General features: G+C 44.9%; 1 protein-coding gene across 2 annotated transcripts in view; it reads right to left on the reverse strand.

Annotated features, from left to right (window-relative positions):
* Positions 1-622: 622 nt before the first annotated feature.
* AKAP12 (A-kinase anchoring protein 12) overlaps positions 623-20,954 on the reverse strand; it is a 102,194-nt gene continuing 81,862 nt past the window's right edge. For both annotated transcript variants that reach the window (XM_027083364.1, XM_027083374.1), the window contains 2 exons: positions 3,504-8,490; positions 623-2,546 (listed from right to left, as the gene is read on the reverse strand). In XM_027083364.1, coding sequence (XP_026939165.1) covers positions 3,512-8,490 — 4,979 coding nt within the window. In that variant the 3' untranslated portion in view covers positions 623-2,546; positions 3,504-3,511. The remainder of the gene's footprint in view (positions 2,547-3,503; positions 8,491-20,954) is intronic.

Here is a 20,954-nt window from a genome sequence, read left to right on the forward strand (position 1 = left end):
GGCGAGAGTTTACAAGTCTTGCATTGCTTTCTATTGAACACGGCTCCACAGTAATGCCAAAAATAGCAAAGTTTAGGCACTTGCTCCAACTTCTGCAGTTTGCATTTGATTATTATGTACTTCACAAATTAACAGCAGCTTTACAGTTATAATACAGAATTGTATTTCATGCTACTGTTAATAGCATTCCTCCTGTTAATAAAACAATGATGCTTAATGGACATAGGTCCAGAGCTTGTACGGAAGTAATCCAGGGCACATCAAGGGCACAATCATGAAGCAACCACTACTGGAAGACCAATCGTGATGGCCAGAATGACCTGGCCACGTGTAATAAGACAAGACCAAATACAAATGGGATGAAGTGGCAGGATGGAATTTAAACCCCCCAAAAATGATTACCACAAACTACACAAATCTTTAATCTGTTCAAAATAGCACGAAGTTACTTCCTGCCGTAGAAAGGAAGTTAGTTGATATTTAGAAGTGTAATGAACTCCTTAAAAACTGCTACCATCTCCAAATTTCAGTTGATCTTCAAAATTTGACACCAGCATTCGGATTTTTTTAAAGTATCAAGTTGGCGAAAGAAATATCTTTAGATCAGAGGGTGTTTTTTTTGATTTGGGGATTTTAAAGTTTAGTAATTAAGCACAAGTAAGTGGCTATTATATGTGTGAAAAACTCCCAAAAAGATACTAAATGTTTTCCAACTACAAGATACTAAATGTTTTCCAACTACCATATGCTCTTACCATGAGGGGGTCTTTCTAATAATGGCCAATTTTTTATCGTAGTCAGGTTTGTTGGTTTATGAGAAACGACTTTCCAGTTTTGACAGCACTGTCTTTCTGCTAAAAGACTGTTCTACTTTTGCTAGAATGTTATACTTCAAAATAATTTAATTGGCAGTTGAAATTTAAGTTCTCAAACTGGAGTACTGAGTGTGAGTACAATTTAAGAAGTGTGCACACCAGGCCAGTGCTACCCATGAAAAAGTGGGACTTTCAGGTAGATGGGGGACTGTCCTTTGTGTGGCACCTGTCTGACAGAATCCTTTAGGTGTTAACGTGAATCAGAAGTCATTTTGACACTTAAAAATTTTTTTCCAAGATCACCTGTTAGGTAAGGCATTTTTACCACTAAGCCTTCTTAAAATGTCATTCTAGAGACATTTGTCATGAACAGATATTAACAAAGAAAACTGACTTTTTCAGGAAGGCACCACCAGATGGTAGCATTGTTTCAGTACCGTCAATCTAAAACGCTCCTGGTTTATTTCAGCGGATCCCCCTCTGCCTTTGACTTCCTTTGATCCCCAACTCCAACTGGTGTAAAGTGGTGACAGCGTGTAGTGACTACGTTAGAAACTTCTAGCTTCTCTGCTTTTAGAATGCAGTAAACATATGTCCCAGGCTTCCTATTATCTAATAAATCCAACAAATCTAAGTGAAGCAAATGTTTTATTGAAATCAGTTGTCAAATCACAATTTATCCAAATGACAATGCTACATTGTTCTTAAAAGAGTGGGCACAAGTATGGCACAGACACAATCCAGCCTCTATCAAAATACCATCTGTAAAGAACCTGACTTATTTCGTGCTGTGTGTGGATGTGGTCCAGCATAGAAGGTAGACTCAAAACCAGTCGATTTTTTTCTTGATAACATGAAAAACATTTCACTACTCTGCCTCAAAACCAGTCGATTTGTTTCTTGATAACATGAAAAACATTTCACTACTTTGCCTCAAAATTAAGCACACTCATCTGTCCGTAACAACCGTATAACAATTAGCGGAGAAGACTTTAAATTAATCTGCTACTGAAGAAAACTTCCTTCCAACCTCCACTGGGGGATAGAAAGAAAAATTTCCCAGTAACAACGGAACATTCTGTATGTTTCCCTCCAAAAAACACTTTCTATTTTTAGTGCACTGTGCATAATAGGAAAGTGACCAATTTCAGAGTGATACTAAACACTCTGAAAGGACCTAATCCTTAGTGAATTTTAAAACAAGAAGTGTAGCTTCTGATCAGGAATGTTATTTCTAGGAAGCTCTGTTTTCAAAGGTTGTAACTGAGGCAGACAGCTTCCTGAGACTTCACCGTGGTTGCATGCCCCGTCGTATATTGTGTGATACAGAAGGAATGCACTATACTGTAATTTCCTTAAACATTAAGAAAAAAAATATACAATAGATACAGGAGAATTACTTAAAACATACATATAAATACATAAAGGATGATACTCCAGTTTGAGAAGCAGAACTAGGTATTGCCAACTCCAGTTCCGGGCTAAGAATTAAGGACCTTGAATCAGAAACATTATATGGTACCGAGGGAAAATATCAGGGTGGTCTTGAAAGGAAGAAATGTTATCTGGCTACAGCTCCCGATGAAGCCTCAGGATTGTCAGGGGTTCTCTAGAAATGAGAGCAGTTGATGTGTCTGTTCTTCCGTTCCCAAAGTTCTGGTCTCGTCAGCAGCATTCGTTTTCTTCTCCCACTCGTCTTCACATTCTGGTCTTGCAAATACACAACTGTAACTGTAGGAGGAAGCCAGAATCAAAAGTAAATAACATACCCTTCACCTCCCTCATTTATTCAACAACAGAAGAGCTGTGAAAGTGAGTTGCAGCCAATGGGAGCCCTAGTGAGAACCACGGTTTAACTGTGTGAGAAAGAAAGATGGTGAAGGTCCATAATACAGCATCCTTTGCTACTTGAACACCAGTAGGCAGGATCTCACATGCACTGGAAATTTTTTTAAATGCTTCTTACTACTGCTGGAAGAAATCCAATTTTTTCCCAGAGAGCTATAAACTATAAATTTCAAGCACGACCTTATAAACCTACTTTGGACTTCTAGTTATTAAAAAAAAATGCAACAAAGTAGCTGTGAGCACAACGTATTTCTTATGTCTTTGAGCCAAACACACACACAGTCACACTGGGGGTAAAACGAAGTCATTACTTTCAGGACACCAGTAAGACTGAAGAGCATGTCAATGAGAAAAAGGAAACTAACCCTGGGGGCTTCCCTGGTGGTGCAGTGGTTAAGAATCTGCCTGCCAATGCAGCGGACATGGGTTCGAGCCCTGGTCCAGGAAGATCCCACATGCCATGGAACAAGTAAGCCCGTGCACCACGACTACTGAGCCTGCGCTCTGTAGCCCGTGAGCCGCACGCCTAGAGCCTGTGCTCCGCAACAAGAGAAGCCACTGAAGTGAGAAGCCCGCACACCGCGACGAAGAGTAGCCCCGTTCGCCGCAACTAGGGAAATCCCACGCGCAGCAACGAAACCCAATGCAGCCAATAAATAAATAAATTTTTAAAAAGGGAAACTAACCTGGATCTCCTAGTCTGGTTGATGGTTATTTCCCCAGATGTAGGTTCTGCATAAAATCCTAATTATTTGAATTCCTGCTTCCCTCATAACAAATCTGCCACCAGATGACAGAAAAGAGGGCAAAATTACTTTCAAAGGAAGGGAAGTTACTTACGTGACATTTTAGGATTCTGTGGGCTCGGGTTTTGCCGGTGCTCTCTCTTGGTCCTGTGTCTCCTCCTGTGTTTGTGTTTTGATCTCTTTTTCTGACTCGCTCTGCACTTTTTCTTCCTGAAATTCTACTTCCTGGCCATCTCCCTTCTCTTTCAGTTTGGGTCCAATTGTATCTGGAGACTCTTTGGTCGAGCCTCCTGATGCCTCAGCATCTTCCGGGGCTGAGGTTTGGTTCCCGGGGTCAACAGCAGCATCACCTTTTTCATCTTCTCGGGATTCAAACGGTGACTTCTCTGTTCTTTCTCCAAACCCGGCACCACCGTCGTCTTCTGGCACAGACTTTGTTTCAGGGGCTTCTCTCTTCTCCTTGGATGGGGAAGCTACCTCTTCAAGCTGCTGGCCATCTACCGGGGAACTTTCTACCCTAGTGGCCGCCATCTTCTCTAAAGCTTCATTCACATCTCCGGAAACATCTGGATGTGTGTGTTCCCCGGCACTTAGCGGGGACTCCTCTTTGGCTTCGATGGTTTGTGTTTCATCCAACGTGCAGGGCTGAAGTTTGCTTTCTTCTTTCTCGATTTTCTGCCCAGCTTCCTGGCTGTCGGCTTCCGTCAGTTGAGCCTGGGTCTGGAAAGCAGAGGCCATTTCTTCTGTACTCCCCAACTGGTCAACAACTGTCTGAATTACGTTTTGTACAAGCTTGCAGCTCTCTGTCTCAAGTTTCAAAATCTCATCTTCAGCCTTTAAATCTTCCTCTCTTGTTTTGCTTACTCCGCCTTCCTGACAACCAGCCTGCTCACCGTCTCCATCTGACTCCCATTTCTGTGATGTGGTTTTATCTCCTTCCAGGTCTGCGCTGATGCCTTTTTCAGGCGTAACAGATACTATTACCGGGATTGATTTGGCCTGAGACTCAGTCCCTGTGGGCACCGCGTCTTCCCCTGGCTGAGCAGGAGAGCCTTCGTCTTTTTCTGAGGACTTTTCTTCCGGTACTAAACGTGCCTCTGCAGATTCCAAAGTTTCCGCTGTTTCTAAAATCTTGATAGCTTCTCCTAAGACCTTCTCCCCCACTGCTGCAGCTGTTAGAGCTAATGGTGCCTCAGAGCTCTGAACTTGAATTTCTGTGCATGCCTCTTCCTCGTGAATGGGCAGAGAACTTCCTTCAAAACTGATGACTTCCTTTTCCCCGTCTATGACGGTTACATTCACTGCCTGAACCAGTTGCTTACTGAGCTCTTCACATGTGGTAACAGCTGGTTTGCACTCAAGTTTCTCTTCATTTACTTGAGTTGGCTCTAATTCCGTTTTGTCCCTTTCCACTTGAACTACCCTCTCTCTCTCCACTGGGGTTGGAAGAGACTTAGCAGGTCTCTGGAGTTCGAGATCATCATTCTTTTGAAACTCAGCTTTTTTCGTAACTTCATCCTCAAGGGCAACTTCAGTTATCTTTTTCTCGGTTGTTTCTGTGTCAGCGGACACCACAAGTCCTTCGACAGATGGTTCCTCTTTGGCTTCCTCATCAGCACATCGGCTAGCCTCTTGAATCACCTCAGTCTTTGAAAGGATGGGTACAGTTTCCACTGTTACCTCTTTATCTGTATGTTCTAGAACCTCTTCCATTTTTGAACGCTTTTCTTCTTGGGATTGAAAATTGGAAGGTTCTGGAGGCATCTCTTTCAGTTCAGGAAGTGCCTCACTTTCTGTGACCTGGTATTGGGTACCGGATGGAACCTCACCGTCTTCATCGATTTCCATGATCATGGTCTGCTGGCTTACATTTGTAGCTTCAAAATCTGCTACTGGGGTGCTTCCATTGGTCTCACTGTCTGTGAGGGTTTCAGCTGAGTCAGGAGCAACAGCCTGTTCTGGGACAGTCTCTGGTTTTACTGCAGCCACGGTTTCAGCTGGACAAGTGCTTGTAAGCTCCCTGGCCTCTGCACTCTCTGTGCCTGGAGGAATTTCTTCCAAGCTTTCCGGGGTGGCCTGTACCATCGCCGTCCCCTGTGTCAAAGTCTCAGTTTTCGTTTCTTGTACACGTACTCTGGGTGCTCCATCCATTGCTTCCTTCTGACCGAGTGCGTGAGAATCCTCTTCTGCTTCCTCCACCTGCTCCAGTATTTTCGCTTGTCCTTTCTGGGTTGTCTGGATGGTGTCGTCTAGCCCTCTGGCGTCAGGCAGCTGTGATTCCTGTTTAACTTTTTCTGCAACGGCCTGCAGCACCTCTCGGGTCCTCTTCGCCTGGGCTTCCATGTCGGGCATGCTGCCCTCCACCTCCTGAACCGGTGTTGCTTCCTCGGTGGTATCTGGAAAGTCGGTTAACTGGGAAACAGCCGAAACCATGTCGGTGGTCTCTTCAGCACCAGAGGCTTCTGTGGCTTCTTCAGCACAGAACGCCTCTGTGGTTTCTGTGGCCGTCAGAGCTTCAGGGGTCAATTCCACCTTGCTGGCGACTGTGTCATCAGCGGCCTCCTGGCTCTCTGGCAGCGTTTTGGTATCGACGGGGGTTTCCTCTGCAACGACTTCTTTTTCAAACACCTCCCCAGATGGTGGCTTGTCTTCGTCTTCTGCTTGTTCAAGAGGTTCTGTCACCGAAGCAGAGATCCAGGAAGGTGCCCTTTCTTCAATGCTAGTAACGGCCCTTGTCCCGTCCATGACAGCCACAGTCACGGTGTGAACCAGACTCTTACTGAGCTCCTCCGACACGTCGACAGCCACCTTCTGCTCGGGGCCCTCCTCGCTCTTCGGAGCCTGCTGTGCTTCTGTTTTCTCCCTTTCCACCGCATCGTACTCGGACAGAGGCACCACGGCTGGGACGTCCGAATCGTCCTCGTTGACCTCCGTCGGCCCCGTATCTTCCATCGCCGCTTGTTCTTGTTTCCCATCCAGCCTTTTCTTCCTTCGCCCAGGAATAAACTTCCTGATTGAAACCCAAGACTCTTCTTTCCCCAGCTCAGCATCTGAGGCTGAATATTCTAGGCTGGACCCAGCTACCAAGTCTTCATTTTTCTCTTCCAGTTTTGACTTCGGTTTTTTTCTTGAGGTGACTAATCTTTTAAATGACTCCCAGGTGGAGACCCCCTCCCCTTCGGAGGGGCTGCCGGCCTGCTCGGGTGAGGAACTTCCTGGGGGTTGGTCGCGGTCTTGGGAGCCGGCAGGGGGCGCGTCTGGGCCCAACTCCCTGTCTCTCCCTGCTTCCTCTGGTTTTTGGCTGTCTGCTCCTGGGGGTTTTGGTCCCCCTTCGTCGTCAGAAGAGGATGCTTTCCTTGCTCTTTTCTTGGATGACCCCACACAAATCAGAGCTTCCCAGGACACGGAGGTGTCAACCTTGCGCTTTGGCTCTTCCGGCTTCTGCTCCTCTCCGTTTCCTTTCCCCTCCTCCTGCATTTCAGAGGTGGTGCTCTCCGTGGAGGACAGAGTGGCGCTCTTAACCTTTTCCACTTCGTCCTCCTTGTCACTTTCAGAGAGCCTTCTCACGCGTTTCTTGGGTGTCACCATCTTTTTGAAGGATGCCCAGGGGGTAACACCTTCCCTCTTCTTCTCTCCATCGGAAGTGGTCCCTTCCTCCGTCTCCCCGTCCTGGGGGGCCTCGGCCACGCCTTTCTCCAGGCACGTGATCTCCTCGGGCTCTTCGGGGGACGAGGCCGAGCTCTCACCCTTGGGTTCGTCTGGGCTGTCGGGAGAATCCGCTGAGGCTGGATGCTGCTCCCCGGACTCCTCATCTCCTCCTCTTTTCCCTTTCTGTTTCTTTCCAGAGAGCTTTTTTAAGCCGCTGCTAGTGAACAGTTTCTTTAAAGGGCTTCCCTGCACCTTAGTTCTCTCCTGCGAGGACGGCACTTCCACCTCCCCCGCGACGCCCTCAGGGGGCGTGGGAGGCGCTTTCGCGGCTGCGCAGAGCTCGGCCGGCTGGGCGTGGTCCCCGCTGGGGGCGCCCGCCTCTTCCTGCATCTTCAGCAGCGCCTCCGGGGGCTCGGCGTCCGGAAGGTCGGCGTCCGTTTCAAGCGATCGCTCAAGTGGCGAGGGCTCTACTGCCTCTTCTACCTCGGCTTTCTGCGCCTCCGTGCCCTTCTCTGCAGTGCTGACGTGGACCTCCGCGACAATCTCTACTTTTTCATCGAACACTTCTGTTGCTAATGGGGCGGGTTTCTCTTCGGGAGGTGCTTGCCCTTGGTCTTCGGGGGGCAGCTCCACCTTTTCATACTCGGCCGACAGCCTGGCATCCTGGGTGCTCTCGCGGGCCTCCTGTGAGGACGGCTGCTCGGAGAGATCTTCCGTCTTCTCGTTTTCTTCTGTGTCTGCCTTTTCTGCCTCTTGTTCCTTTTTCTTCTCCAAAGCCTCCAGCTCATCCTCCCGAGGCTTCCTGAAACTGGTCTTTTTTCGCCAGCCGGCCCAACCTTGAGTGAAGAATTTTTTGAAGGGCGATGCGGTTTCGCTGGCCACTGGACTAGTCGGGGAATCTGGAGATCTGGCGGGTTCTTTCTCTTGTTTTTCTTCTCCTTCATCTTTGCCTTCCTCGGCTGGTGGACCAGACTCCACCTGAAGGGAGACTTCTGGGCGGCTCAGCTCGTGTCTGGGCGTCTCTTCGGGCTTCTCTGTGGACTGTTTGAGTTCAGTGTCTGTGGGTGTCGCGTCCCCCATCTCCCGGCTGGGCTCCAGGCGGTCACCAGCCTCGTCGGACCCCCCTGGCCCTCCGCCTTCATCCTTTCTGACGGTGAGAAGCTGCACAGTGTCAGACTTCTCTGTCTTATCCTTTCTCACAGTGAATTTGAAGCCGACAAACTTAAACACCTTCTTAAATCCTACGTCGTTAGCCTGGGGCTCAGCGGGTTGCATCAGCTCGTCTACACTGCTTTCTGAGGCAGGGATCTGTTCCGTCATCTCAGGCATTTCCTCCTGCCCCTCCTTCGTGATGTCTTGAACCGCCGCTGAGTTAGCAGCCATGTCTTTGTCTGAGTCCCTTTCAGTCACATCTTCAGACTCTCTCTGTCCAACTATTAACAGAAAAAAAAAAAAAAGGGGGGGGGGGGGGGGGGGAAGAAAAAGATTGAAAATGATTACAATTCAAGAAAATTAAATATTTAAAAAACACGGCCAATGAATACTTTCTTTAACATCAGGCAGTTCCAAGATCGGGTTACGGTCTTACCAGTATCTGTAAATCTCAATAGATTAGGCAAAAAATTAGTTATAGGTAAGTGGCCACAACATCACTAAGGGTAGGTCAACCAGACGGCGTATGCAAAATGGAATCACACATCACACCTAGGATCTAGAATCCATCAAGCTTTAAAGATGACTTCCACTTTATAGGAAATATAGGGTTAGAGAAACTAAGCTAAATAAGTACCTAGACAAATCTAAAGAAGGGGCATTCTATGTGATAACTACCTGGCCTCTTCAACAAGTCCCCAAAGGCGACCAGAGCTCCTTGGGGAAATTCTGGACTAGGTCAGGGAAAGTACAAGGAACATTTTATTGCGACAAAAGGGGGTGCTCAAAAGCTTGTGTGTGTGTGTGGGGGGGCATATCCAAAGGACACAGGAGCCAGCTTGAAAGGGCTCCTGCTGGCCAAACATTGAAGCGTAAAAAAATAACAATGATAGGTTATAATACATTGACTAAAAATAGAATCTATGAACCAAGAGTGACACTACAAATACAACATTGTAAATCGACTATACTTCAATTATAAAAGAGTGATACCAAAAAATTAAGTGAGGAGTAGGGGATACTTCCTTATGAGAAAACGCCAATCAATGAATTTAGATATAACTTGCACTTTGATCCGTAGGGCTATTTCTTTAGAATTTAGAATTCTACCACATCAAGATTCATATTTATTAAGGACGAGAGTTAAGAAAAACGGTTCTTTTATAGACAGTTGTCCAGGCTCTTCCTAGGCCACAGCAAACAGCCGTTCAGCCTTGAAAACGCAGAGCATCACTGTCTCTAAACACGTATTTGTATCATTCATCAAACAATTAACTTAAAGGAAATAATATAAGTGGATTTTCGCTTGCAGTTAATTTGGAGAGGAGAAAGCCATGTTTTAATTCGCTTCAACTGTAGGGTCAACTGAACTGAACTTTTTCAATTGCTTAGAAAAATAAAAATAATTTCTCATTATATAAAATAAATGCAACACTGTTTCATGGCCAATGAGGTTACTCTTTTGAATGTGGGCCTGACTGAAGGCATTTGGAACTAGTCATATCACTATTAAAATCAGCTATTCAGAAACACATTTTAAAAAGACAGGAATTAGGGGGAAAGTTTTTAATAGATGAGACTTGGAAGCAAAGCAAGGAAATTGGCTGTAGCTTAAGCGGTTGCCTTATTTGGTAAAGCCTAGTTGGCTGTTCATCAGTAGACTTAGAAAAACCACGTTTACTAATAACACCATTCTAATAACTCATTCAGTCAAGAATCAAGAGATGCTAAAACTTTGGGATGAAAGGTTTCCAGCACACTTACAGTTTTAGAGTATCAACACACAGATTACTTCGTTTCAAAAGCAACAACTCCCTTTATAATGCAGAAACCTGCCAGGCACCACCTTAACCAAGCGATCAGAATTAACATCTCCAATAATGGGACAAAACTGTCATCATGCTTCATGATGTGAGGCACTGAGAAGGCCAATAAGTCAGCTACACAGTACTCCTGACAAAAATGTTTAACAGAATTGAATCGTGTGGAAACAGTCAGACAACAGCCCACATGGAAGCCTGGCCTGAAATATAAATGTCGCAAAGGACAAAAATCAAACATAAATACAAATGGATTGTCTGCAAGTAACTTTCAAAAAGTTTAAGGGGAGAGAATGACGGGGTACGGCTAGAGGAGAAAGAAAATGTGGTAAAGTATCAGTGAATGGTGAATAAAGTCAAGTGTATATGGGTGTTCACTGTATTTTTCTTTAGGTTTGAATTTTTTTTCTGTTTTTTTTTTTGCGGTATGCGGGCCTCTCCCGTTGCGGAGCACAGGCTCCAGACGTGCAGGCTCAGTGGCCACGGCTCACGGGCCCAGCCGCTCCGCGGCATGTGGGATCTTCCCAGACCGGGGCACGAACCTGTGTCCCCTGCATCAGCAGGCGGACTCTCAACCACTGCGCCACCAGGGAAGCCCGGGTTTGAATTTTTTGTGTGTTTTTTTTTAACATGTTTATTGCAGTCTAATTGCTTTACAATGGTGTGTTAGTTTCTGTTTTATAATTTAGGTTTGAATTTTAAAACTTGGGGGTTAAAGAAGCAAGTCAATGTTATTTAATAAAGGGTGGGATTCTGTGCTAAATTTAAAAATTTAAGAAACATAACAACCAGAGACACCAGGCACGGTCCTGGGTTGGTATTTGTTAGGGCAAGGCAGCTTAATGACATTTTTGGGTCTACTTGGGATACTCAATGTCAGATTAGAGGAGATGAATTCTTACCAAAATGAAAGGGTAGAAATTTTGACTGAAGAAAAGCAGGTTACCAAACAGTGTATGTACTATGACCTCATTTTGGTTTAAAAACTCTCTCTCTCTCTCCCTCTCTCTCTAGGCTCCAGCAAACAGCCGTTCAGCCTTAAAAATGCAGAGCATCACTGTCTCTCTCTCTCTCTCTCTCACACACACACCCCTCACATACGACTTCTGGAGGATGGGAATGTGATATAGTTTAGTTTTGCTTATCTGAATTTTTTCATTTTCTATTTAGTATTGCTTTCTGTAATAAACAAAAAGGTCAATTAAAACTGACGCACAAAAAGGTCCCAATAATGTTGGAACAACATACTTAATGCCTGCTGCACAAAATGAAGCTTAATAATTATAACCAGTTCCAATACCAGTGCTTAGAACGTGGCAATAAGTATTTGAAATACAGAACAATGTGGAAATACAGAAACCATGTGCATATCCAAATCCATAAATTCCTCCAAGAAAATAATTTTATACTTTATGTGAAATATTACAAACCTATGTCTACAAATTTCCATTTTACTATTTATTGGGTTTCATTTTGAAAGCGAAGCCTAGAAAGTTCACTGAAAAGCTGTCCAAAGTACCACCCAAGTGAAGACCAGAGCCCGCGTGCAGAGCCCTGTTTGAACATGCCTTGTACTGTGCTAGAAATCAACCTAAAGTCCTTTGCCCCTTCCTTTTTCTTTTCTAACGTTACCAGATTTATGGATAATCACAGATAAAACCTGTGACCATCTGGACCTCCTCTTCTGCAGAGAGGAAGGAAGGATACTGAGGAGGCGCTCTAACGCTACCCACGTACTTACAGGGCTGGGCGGGGCCTCGGCTTTGGTGACAGTGCGTAGCTGTCTCTGTAGGAGTTTTGGGAGTTTCAGCCAATTTTCATTTTTTTCTAACTGATATCAGCATCTAAGGTAGCATTAAAAAATAATAATAATAAAACCGAACTGAACATTTATATACTTTTTTGGCCTCGTCACAAGGCTTGCGGGATCTCAGTTCCCCGACCAGGGATTGAACCCAGGCCACGCCAGTGAAAGCTCGGACTCCTAACCACTAGGCAACCAGGGAACTCCCCAAACTGAACATTTTTAAAAAAAATTCATTTATTAATTTATTTATTTTTGGCTGCGTTGGGTCTTCGTTGCTGCCCGTGGCCTTTCTCTAGTTGCGGTGAGTGGGGGCTACTCTTCGTCGCAGTACACGGGCTTCTCATTGCAGTGGCTTCTCTTGTTGCGGAGCACAGGCTCTAGGAGCATGGGATTCAGTAGTTGTGGCACACGGGCTTCAGTAGTTGTGGCTTGCCGACTCTAGAGCGCAGGCTGAGTAGTTGTGGTGCACAGGCTTTAGTTGCTCCGCGGCATGTGGGCTCTTCCCAGACTAAGGTTAGAACCTACGTCTCCCACACTGGCAGGCAGATTCTTAACCACTGCGCCACCAGGGAAGCCCCCCAAACTGAACATTTTAGATAAAGAAGGTTTGAAGAAAAACCAACTTGATTACTTTCAAGTATGCTTCTTAAAGGGAAATTTTTCCTTTCCTTTTTTAAAAAAATCAATTTGAGAACCAAACACTGAACTCTAGTTAATAACATGCATGGTGAAGTGTTTAGCGGTGAAGCATACTGATGCCTGCAGCTTACTTTGAAATGCATAAAAGAGAAGTAAGACGGACTCATGAACAGATACAAGGATGGATAGTTGAAGAGATATGTGAGAAGGCAATTATGGTAAAACATTAATTATACAATCTAGATAAATATACATGTCTAATATTCACTTTTCTTTCAACTTTTTCATATCTTAAAATTTTTCATAAATAAATTTGGGGGGAAAAGCTCCCCAGGTGATAAAAAAAAAATCACTTTGAAATACACATTTGTGACCAACTTTAGACTTTATAAACAATAAAGGAGGACTTCCCTGGTGGTGCAGTGGTTAAGAATCCGCCTACCAATGCAGGGGACATGGGTTCGATCCCTGGTCCCGGAAGACCCCACATGCCGCGGAGCAACTAAGCCCTTGCACCACAACTACTGAGCCTGCGTGCCACAACTACTGAAACCTGCGCGGCTAGAGCCCGTGCTCCGCCACATGAAAAGCCACTGCAATGAGAAGCCCGCGCACTGCAAAGAAGAGTAGCCCCGCTCGCCACAACAAGAGAAAGCCCCTGCCCAGCAACGAAGACCCAATGCAGCCAAAATTAAATTAATTAATTTTAAAAAAAGACCCAACGCAGCCAAAACTAAATAAATTTATTTTTAAAAAATAAAGGAAAAATTACAACCCACATTAAATACTGAGGCAAATATCCCAAGAGAAAGAAAAATTCAGACATATGTGATAGACTGTTCAGAGTATCCAACCCTGACATTCCTTTCCTTCTGGGAACACTCTCTCCCCATTATTTATTTAAAAGTATGTATAATCTTCTGAAATAAGAATATGCTGTTTATTTATCTCTTGTAAAAATAAAATACAGTGTGTGTGAAAAAAAATATGCTGTAAGTTTCCATTTGTTCCTATTATAATCCAGTTTATACAGTTAAGTCTAAGGGTTTCTTGAAGTTAAGTGCATTTCGATGAACTACTTTACAGATTTTCCCAATTATAAAAGCATACTCTTCAGAGAACTTTCTGCAAACACTTCTAATGCAACACAAGAGATGTGACCTTCTTTTTTTTAAAGATGGATGATATCATTGGAAATACACTAGAGGAAAAAGTCAAAGCCCAAAAGTAAACTCTATTCTACTATAAATTTACTAGTAATGCACACATATAAAAATTAAATTTCCTGCCAGCAAGCAGGAGGTAAAAACACTCATTAACTAACCTCTCTAGAAACCATTAGAAAATGCAGAGACATTTTGCTAACATAGTAGGAGAAAGTATGTGTAACACACCATTTCCCCCGTTTCCCCTCCAGGCTCCTAAATCTGTGTTTCAATTTGAAACACCTTTTATAAAACTCTGGGATGACTGGAATGTTTACAGTCAAAGCTCGGGACACAAAGCTGAACAGCTGCTAACTGGTATCACAAAACAACTACTGGTGGTTCCTTATAGCTTAGCAATATCCAGATGTTCTCTTTAGAGTGTTATACGGCTGAACCCATTAAAAAAGAAAAGTATTTAAGATCACAGGAAAATTTAAAATCCTAACTGGTCAACTGGTCTGCAGTCTCTTTTTACCTAAGTAATCCTAGGAGCTACTATTGTCAGAACAATCTTCCAGACTGGGCAAGGCCCCCGCGGGCCCAGATGGCGCCTTTGTGCTTTGTGCACAAGGCTGGACAAACCCAACTCAGCCCTGATTTCCACTTGCCTTCTGTACCAGCTAGACCTGTACAGACCTTACAGAGAGGCCCTGTTTCCTAAAATACCCCTTGGATCACACCATGCAGCTAGCTACCAAACATCCCTAAGCGTTCCAGCATCTAGGGGAGTGTCTTCTACACTACTAACCTGGCAGCCAAGGCTGTCTAAATTACATTCTAACATATAAGCCAACTTAAAAAAAAATTTTTTTTATCGGATATATGCATATGTATAACTGATTCACTTTGCTGTATACCTGAAACTAACACAACATTGTAAATCAACTATACTCCAATAAAAATAAGCCAACTTTGATCGCACACTTGCACTTTAGAGGTCTGTAACCTGCCTCAAACCACGTGCGACCACGTGGCTACCCACTCAGCTGGGAACCCGCAGGTAGTGAAACTTAGATCCTTTTTTTTCAGCCTCGTTTCCGATGACTGGGCCAGGCGCTCGGCGTGCTGCAGCCCAAGTAGCAAGGCCTGCTCCGTCCTGTTCTGCATCCCCCATTTTGCTCGCCTGTCTCTGGGCTCTTGGGGAGGGGTGGGGGGCGACTTTCTGGTCTTGGCTAAATCCTTGTGATTTTTCGAGGCCTGTATCGTTTTCTACCTCGCCCGCCTGCCGGGCAAAGACCTTCCCAGGTGACCCCAGCCCGCACAATCTCTATCCCAATCCTCACGCCCCTCCTTCTAGGTCATTGTCTTCCCGATGTGCCTCTTTCTGGCAAGAAGCGACGTGCAGCCTAGGGCCTCCCTTGAGCTGCGGTTCTGTTTTTCAGTTTCCGGGCGAGGTGCTGGCTCGGAGAGCGCAGGGTTCGGGCACATGCTCCACGGGCCTCAGCGAACCGTATGGAGCCCAGAGGGTGGCTCTGCAGCCCTGGGCATGGTGTCCTGTGGTGTCCCTCCCTAACACCCCCCCACCCACCCTGCGCGCTCCTGTGCCGGCAGGGTGATGAATGCAAGGGAAAGGAGGAAGGATGGAAACCCACACACCCATCTAACCGACACTTCAGGGGGCGCTCCCGGCGATCCGGCCCGCCAGGCCCCGGGGCGAACCGCCGCTGGGGGCGCACGCTACTCACAGCAGAGGATACTCCACCAGGGCCTGGCGCGCGCCGCTGGCCGGCAGGGGCAATCCGACAGAGGCCCCGGAGGCCCCAGCCTTCCTCTGCCGGCTGCCCCATCGCTGCATGGAGACGCCCCTGGGAGAGTCGCGCACGTCTCAGAGGGCTCAGCCTCCTCGTCAGCCTGCAAGGGAAAGCCAGGAGGCCCTGAACATCACCCCCAGGGGCCCCTCTTCCAGGCGAAGCACACTAGATGCCGGAAACCAGCCAAACCTCCCTGGCCAAAGGCGGCCAAACCTCACTGCCGCAGCGTTCCTGTACTGCCTCTCTTATCCGCACAACATTCCATCGAGTAGTTGATCCAAAACCCGCATTGCCTATCAGTGGCCCAGGGCATGGCAGGCACCTGTGCCTGGGTGGGTTTGTTTGTAGGTACTTTAACTTCCTAAGTATTAGAATAAGAACTGGGTTCCCATTACGAAGCTATCATCTCCAATCATAGAGCCTTAGAGCTGGAAAGCAGAGGTCACCTGGTCCCCCCAGCTGGTTTACAGGGGAATAAACTGACTTCAAACATGGTTGTATGTGGGAAATGCAAAACGGTATAGCCACTTGGGAAGACAGTGGGGCAGTTTCTTGCAAAACCAAACACACTCTTACCATCTGATCCAGCAATTATGCTCCTTGGTTTTTCCCTAAATATTCTTGGTATTTACTCATACCCACATTTGGTATGAGTTGAAAACATGTCCACACAAGAACCCACACATGGATGTTTATAGCAGCTTTACTCACAATTGCAAAAACTCGGAAGCAACCAATCTTCATAGGTGAATGGATAAATAAACTATGGTGGTATATCCAGGCAATAAAATATTATTCAGCACTAAAGACAAGCTAGCAAATCGTGAAGACATGGAGGAGCCTTAACAAGCGCATATGGCTAAGTGAAAGAAGCCGAACTGAAAAGGCTACATACTGTACGATTGCAACTCCACGGCATTCTGGAAAACGCACAACTGTGGAGACAATAAAAAGATCAGTGTTACGGGGGTAGGGAGGTGGGAGGGATGCACAGGCAGAGCAGGGAGGACTTTTTAGGACGGTGAAATACTCTGCATGATACTCTAGATACATGTCATTATACACTTGTTCAAACCCACAGAATGTACACCACCAAGAGTGAACCAATGTAAACGAACCCACACCAATGTAAACTACCGACTTTGAGTGATAACGATGTCAGCGTAGGCTCATGGATGGCAACAAATGTACCGCTCTGGTGTGGGACGCTGATAGTGGGAGAGGCTAGGCATGTGTGGGGTTAGGGAGTGTATAGGAACTGTACTTTCCACTCTTTCTTGCTGTGACCCTAAAACTGCTCTAAGAAATAAAGTCTACATTTTACAAAATGGTAAAAGAAAAATAAACTCCATGTACTCTCAAAGCATTAAAATTCTTATTCTCCAAACACTGTAACTTTACAATTTGTAAATGCCACTTATGACAAGGAAAATTATTTAGACATGTCAACACCTACACTTAAGAGAAAAATTGCTATATGTCTGATGTGGACAGCAATTCAAATTCTATTTCAGTGTAAAAAGCGTTTTTTTCATGGTTACAGTCATGCTTTAAAAAAAGAAATAACACATATATCCTATACGCCCACTCAAAGATAATGATTCAAAAGATCACCTGAGTACACCTGTAACTTATATAACATTGTACATCAACTCTACTTCAATAAAAAAATTTTTAAAAATGTTGTAAGATCACCTGACCATCATTTTGTCACTTTGTCAAGGTAAAGACTGGATAAAAGCAAGAATCAATGGGTGCTGGACTTCCCTGGTGGTGCAGTGGTTAAGAATCCGCCTGCCAATGCAGGGGACACGGGTTCAATCCCTGGTCCGGGAAGATCCCGTGGAGCAACATGCCGCGGAGCAACTAAGCCTGTGCGCCACAACTACTGAGCCCGCGTGACGCAACTCCTGAAGCCCACGAGCCCTAGAGCCTGTGGTCTGCAACAAGAGAAGCCACTGCACTGCAACGAAGAGTAGCCCCACTCGCCGCAACTAGAGAAAGTCCGCATGTAGCCACGAAGACCCAACTCGGCCGTAAATAAATAAATAAATAAATAAGAATCAATGGGCGCTAAATGGGGGGGGGGGGGAGTTGGGCTGGATACTTACATGCCTAATAGTCGAAAGGGTGGTGAAATCGAACAGCTCAACATCAACCTACGAGGGACAGATGGACATTGTGTACAATACCTTGAGAAGGAAACAATGTCATCTGCGGCTAAGAATGCACAACCTAAATTCAATTAGGAGAAAACAAACACAAAATAAGGAATGTGGTAGAAATGGGAAAAGAACTATATGCTTGGAACATGCCAATATCTAAAAGACAAAGGTTATACAGATGTTCCAGATTAAGAGGCTAAACAGATTATGATGTAATACCTGACCTGAGGACGGCTCTTGCAGTGCAAGGGGAGAATGCTAAGAAGGACCTTATTAGATAACTGACAAGATGGAAAAAAGAATGGTAGATTATAAAATAAGTATTGTGATAATGTAAATATCTGACATTGATAACGGTACTATGATTATGAAAGGAAATATCTCTATTCTTAGGAAACACACACTGAAGCATTTAAGAGTGAAGGACCATGATGTACATAACCTTTCCTCAGATGATTCAGAAAGCTCCACATCTCATGCCTACATAAGACATAACAGGAACCTGTATATTGGTTTTTTATTTTGTTTTGTTTTCCAACATAGAGCGAGAGAGTAAATAATGAAACAAATGAGGCAAATGTTAAGAAGTGAATCTAGGTGAAGAGTACATGATGTGCCCTGTACCATTTTTATTTTTGTTACTTCCTCTAAGTTTGAAGTTATTGTTTTAAACAATCAGAAGAATGAACGAGTGCAGATGACTAAGGAAAATATAGAGAACAACAAAAATGGAGACGGTAACGATTCACCCTACCTGACTTTAGCGGCTCTTTGCCTCACATTATATACCATAAAACAAATTTTTACCAATGAATTAAACAACAGAAAAACTCTTCCCCTACCCCTCAAAGAAGAGACAGAATTCAGGTAGAAAGGAAGAAGATTAAAGACCAGAAGTTCTAGAGACAGACTGGTGTTTAAATTTCAACTGCACCACCTACTAGCACTGGGCCCTTGGGCACATCTCTTGAAGTTTCTGTTCTCAGTGCCCTCACCTGTAACATAGGTCCCCTCCGCTACTAGCAAAGGCTAGTTAGGAGGGTAAAACATCAACTGGCAGTCTAGAATAAAAATAAAACAAAGGCCATTAGAACGGCTTTTTTTTTTTTTTGCTTCACGTTTTCCTCAGAACAGAAATACTTGCTTTTAATTACTTTTTACCAATTCCAACAGTGATCTATATGAATTGCAGAAGATTTAAAAATACAGAAAATTGGAAGTAACATCCATAAAGACTATGTCCAGTGATGACGGCTATTAATATCTGTATTTTCTTCTGGAAAAATTATCTAATAGTCTTCACAACTATGACATACTGGTTGCATAATTTCTTTTTATGTCCCCTTGTTTTTAGACAATTTATGTTGGTCCAGTTTTTCATTATCACACTCACATGTATAAAGCCATTGCCCAAACCCGGGAAGGAGTTTTTGAACAGAAGAGGGCAGTCTTGAGCAGCCTTCAGCTCTCCTGGCAGCCTTGAGACACTCCTAGACCTTCAGCACCACAAGACGCTGCAGAAACCCACAAATACATGAAGTTTAGGTGCTCTTTCAAGTTCTGTGAAGTCATATCACACCTGTTTTTACCTCTTCGACTCCCAGCATAAACACTTCAAGGGGGAAAATGGGCATTCTGAGTTAGCTCCCTGTCTGCTCTCTTCTTGTTTATTTGCACCCAGATCTAGATCCTTTTCCCCGATTTTGGACCAAGTTAAGGTCACACGTAGATGAGCTCTACTTTCTGTCTGGAACTCCCTTCCTCCCCTTCCCTGCTTTCCCAGCCCAACTGTACACAGTACAGCAAAATCACCCCACATTTCCCAGGTTCCGGCTGAAGGCAGAGACTCCCAGACCATCATCCGTCCCACCCACGTTCCAGTTTGTGGTTAGCAGAAAGCTCTTTAAAGGTGTTTCTATGAGCTGTCTGCATGCAGGTTCTAAGTGAGTTCAAAGATCTCAGCTTGGTGAGCAAACAAGGAGGCTGTTAAACGCATAAAAGAACAGATAAATAAATAAATATCAGTGTAAAAATGTAACAATACAGCTTATAATCCATGAAATTATAATCAACTTATCAAAAAAAAAAAAAAGAAAAAAGAAGAACAGCCAAAAAATGTGGGGTGGGGCTTCCCTGCTGGCGCAGTGGTTGAGAGTCCGCCTGCCGATGCAGGGGACGCGGGTTCGAGCCCCGGTCCGGGAAGATCCCACCTGCCGCGGAGCGGCTGGGCCCGTGAGCCATGGCCGCTGAGCCTGCGCATCCGGAGCCTGTGCTCCGCAACGGGAGAGGCTACCAACAGTGAGAGGCCCGCGTAGCGCAAAAAAAAAAAAAAAAAACGTGGGGTGGTAGGGAGGGGCGGACCACGCCAGCAGGTCCAGCTGTTGGGAATGGAAGAAGCAGATGAGTGACAGGAAGCAGATAATAATGGTGGAGACGGCTTTCGGGGAAGATAGTCCAGTGTTCACCTGTTCAGACTTAGCATAGCAGAATCTACTCACAACCACACTTACAAGCATTTCATTAATACGTTTACTTTTAAATGACTTTAAAACCTCCTCTGCTCTAATCTGACACATCAGCTCCCTATGGAATTGCTGTCTGCCTTAGATTTGTCCAGTTGGATAGGAAGAGGAAAATCAAAAAGCTTCATCATCTAAGCATCACTGATTTGGGGATGCACTTTCTTGGCATCCAAAAAGACCTTCCACAAAATAACTGGTTTAGGGTGGGCCTTTCTGATACAATGTATAATTATCCCGCATGTGGGGCTTTGAATTATCCAGCCATTTTGCAGAACGCTGCTATTAATCCTGCAAGTTTCTCAGATACCCATAAAGTCCAAACACAGTGCTCACATATTCAGTGATGCTGCGGTTTACCTAGAAACTCCACGTTCTCGCCAGGCATCAAAGATGGCCAAAAGGTTGGGAAAGGGAGTCGGTCAATGTGTCAACTGGGAAAGCTCTAGGAGGCGGAACCAGCAAATGCTTCATCTCCATGCAGTCCTGCTCGTCACTGGTCCTCTCCCCACCCCGCAGACACTTCAAAGGGCAAGAAAATACTACAGTTCTTGCAAGGATCCCCACACTCATCGGCAGCACCCTAAACATAGTCTTACCTGGACACGTGATTTGTGTCAACATGGTTTTCCACTAAAACCGTTAGTGGCATCAACATCATAAGTCTTGCTTCGTAAATAAACATCAACATAGAAACCAAATATTTCTAGTCCCTTTTTCTGGGAGGAGATTCTAGTCATATGCCTTTGTGAGTGAGTGTGACTACGTTGGAAACATTACTTGGAAAAGAAAAAGATGATTTAAAAATGACATAGGAAGTGCTTTCACTCACTTAA

Source organism: Aethalodelphis obliquidens, unplaced genomic scaffold (genome assembly GCF_003676395.1).
Source record: "Aethalodelphis obliquidens isolate GAN/ISIS:26980383/991018 unplaced genomic scaffold, ASM367639v1 scaffold3, whole genome shotgun sequence".
Lineage (NCBI taxonomy): Eukaryota > Metazoa > Chordata > Mammalia > Artiodactyla > Delphinidae > Aethalodelphis > Aethalodelphis obliquidens.